At 37.1% G+C, this 1038-nt stretch overlaps 1 protein-coding gene across 1 annotated transcript; it reads right to left on the bottom strand.

Annotated features, from left to right (window-relative positions):
- Nucleotides 1-358: 358 nt before the first annotated feature.
- On the bottom strand, nt 359-1021 carry LOC117112976. Its single transcript, XM_033256199.1, has 2 exons — nt 870-1021; nt 359-714 (listed from the first exon to the last, which is right to left on the bottom strand). Exons 1-2 carry the CDS (start codon nt 1018-1020, stop codon nt 374-376), a joined length of 492 nt encoding a protein of 163 aa, XP_033112090.1. The 5' UTR covers nt 1021; the 3' UTR covers nt 359-373.
- Nucleotides 1022-1038: the final 17 nt, after the last annotated feature.

Raw genomic sequence — 1038 nt, 5'->3', positions numbered from 1 at the left:
TGACCAAGTTAGGAGAAAATAATGTTGGAATATATTTATTTGCATAAAACAGCATAAAACGTGATTGTTTCTCAGGATGTGTGAAAATGGTAACACATTTAGAGAATAGCAGTATTTTTGTATTAGATTTTCACTAACCTTGCACAATAGATATTGAGTAACCCACATTTATGGCCTTGAACCCAGGCTACACTTAATACACTATAATGTTATCTGGACAGGCAAAATTAATATTTTTAATTTTTGATTTGACGAACTAGTCATTCGCTGGACGACAAGGGGTCTAGGCCTGTCTGAACAGCCACTGGACTACATAACGTGATGCAAGGGATGTAATGATTCTCAGCAAGTGCAAAATGGCAACAGATTTTCACTAACCTTGCCCTTGCGTTTGAATTTGCGGCAGATTTATCTGATTTGGTGCAACTTCTGCCTCGTCACTGTAACCATGCTTTTCACATACACGTTGTGCAAGTCCAAAAAACTTCTGTTGTCTCAAAGCATTCACCATGATTGGTACTTGTTGGCACTTTGATTGGTCATCCCTCCAAGTAACCAGCAATTCCATGATGCGGTCTTCAACCAGTCTGTTGTTTTTTGCTACCTTTTTTACATCGGTCCATTCAAGTCCAAGACGCACTCCCAGTCTCCTCCATGATTCGGGATCCAGTTTGTCACAGATAAACAGCAAATCTTGATCATTAAAACATTTTCCTAATTAGAAAACATAGATGATATGCAATGAATAAAAAACAATTGTAACTGACATCTGTTGTTACTATGTGTTAGTTTACGTGTTAACAAAATAGAAACAAGCTGTAGAAAAAAAGGGTTTCCAATACGATTTTTGAACTCCTTGAGGTACTTACCTGCTTCCTGAGTGTCAAGATTTTCATTGCCAATTTCACTCTCAAATAATTCTTTAGCTAGTTTCCTGAGCTTATGTTGTTTCAGAGCAGTGCACAGCATTTTGCGTTGATGAATATCATTACTGAGGTTGCTCTTCCAGTAATTCATCATATTTTCAATCTTATACCT

This window comes from Anneissia japonica, unplaced genomic scaffold, assembly GCF_011630105.1.
Source record: "Anneissia japonica isolate Jap-2015-1 unplaced genomic scaffold, ASM1163010v1 scaffold70499_len1038_cov154, whole genome shotgun sequence".
NCBI lineage: Eukaryota > Metazoa > Echinodermata > Crinoidea > Comatulida > Comatulidae > Anneissia > Anneissia japonica.
The sequence above is the reverse complement of the archived record's forward strand: the minus strand, read 5'-3'. Positions and strand labels throughout refer to the sequence as shown.

Bases quoted from the DNA above. Each gene is read 5' to 3' on its own strand.
- LOC117112976 (XM_033256199.1), bottom strand. From the start codon at position 1,020: ATGATGAATTACTGGAAGAGCAACCTCAGTAATGATATTCATCAACGC. The intron at 715-869 runs GTAAGTACCTCA...TTTTCTAATTAG, and splicing joins TCTTGACACTCAGGAAGCAG to GAAAATGTTTTAATGATCAA.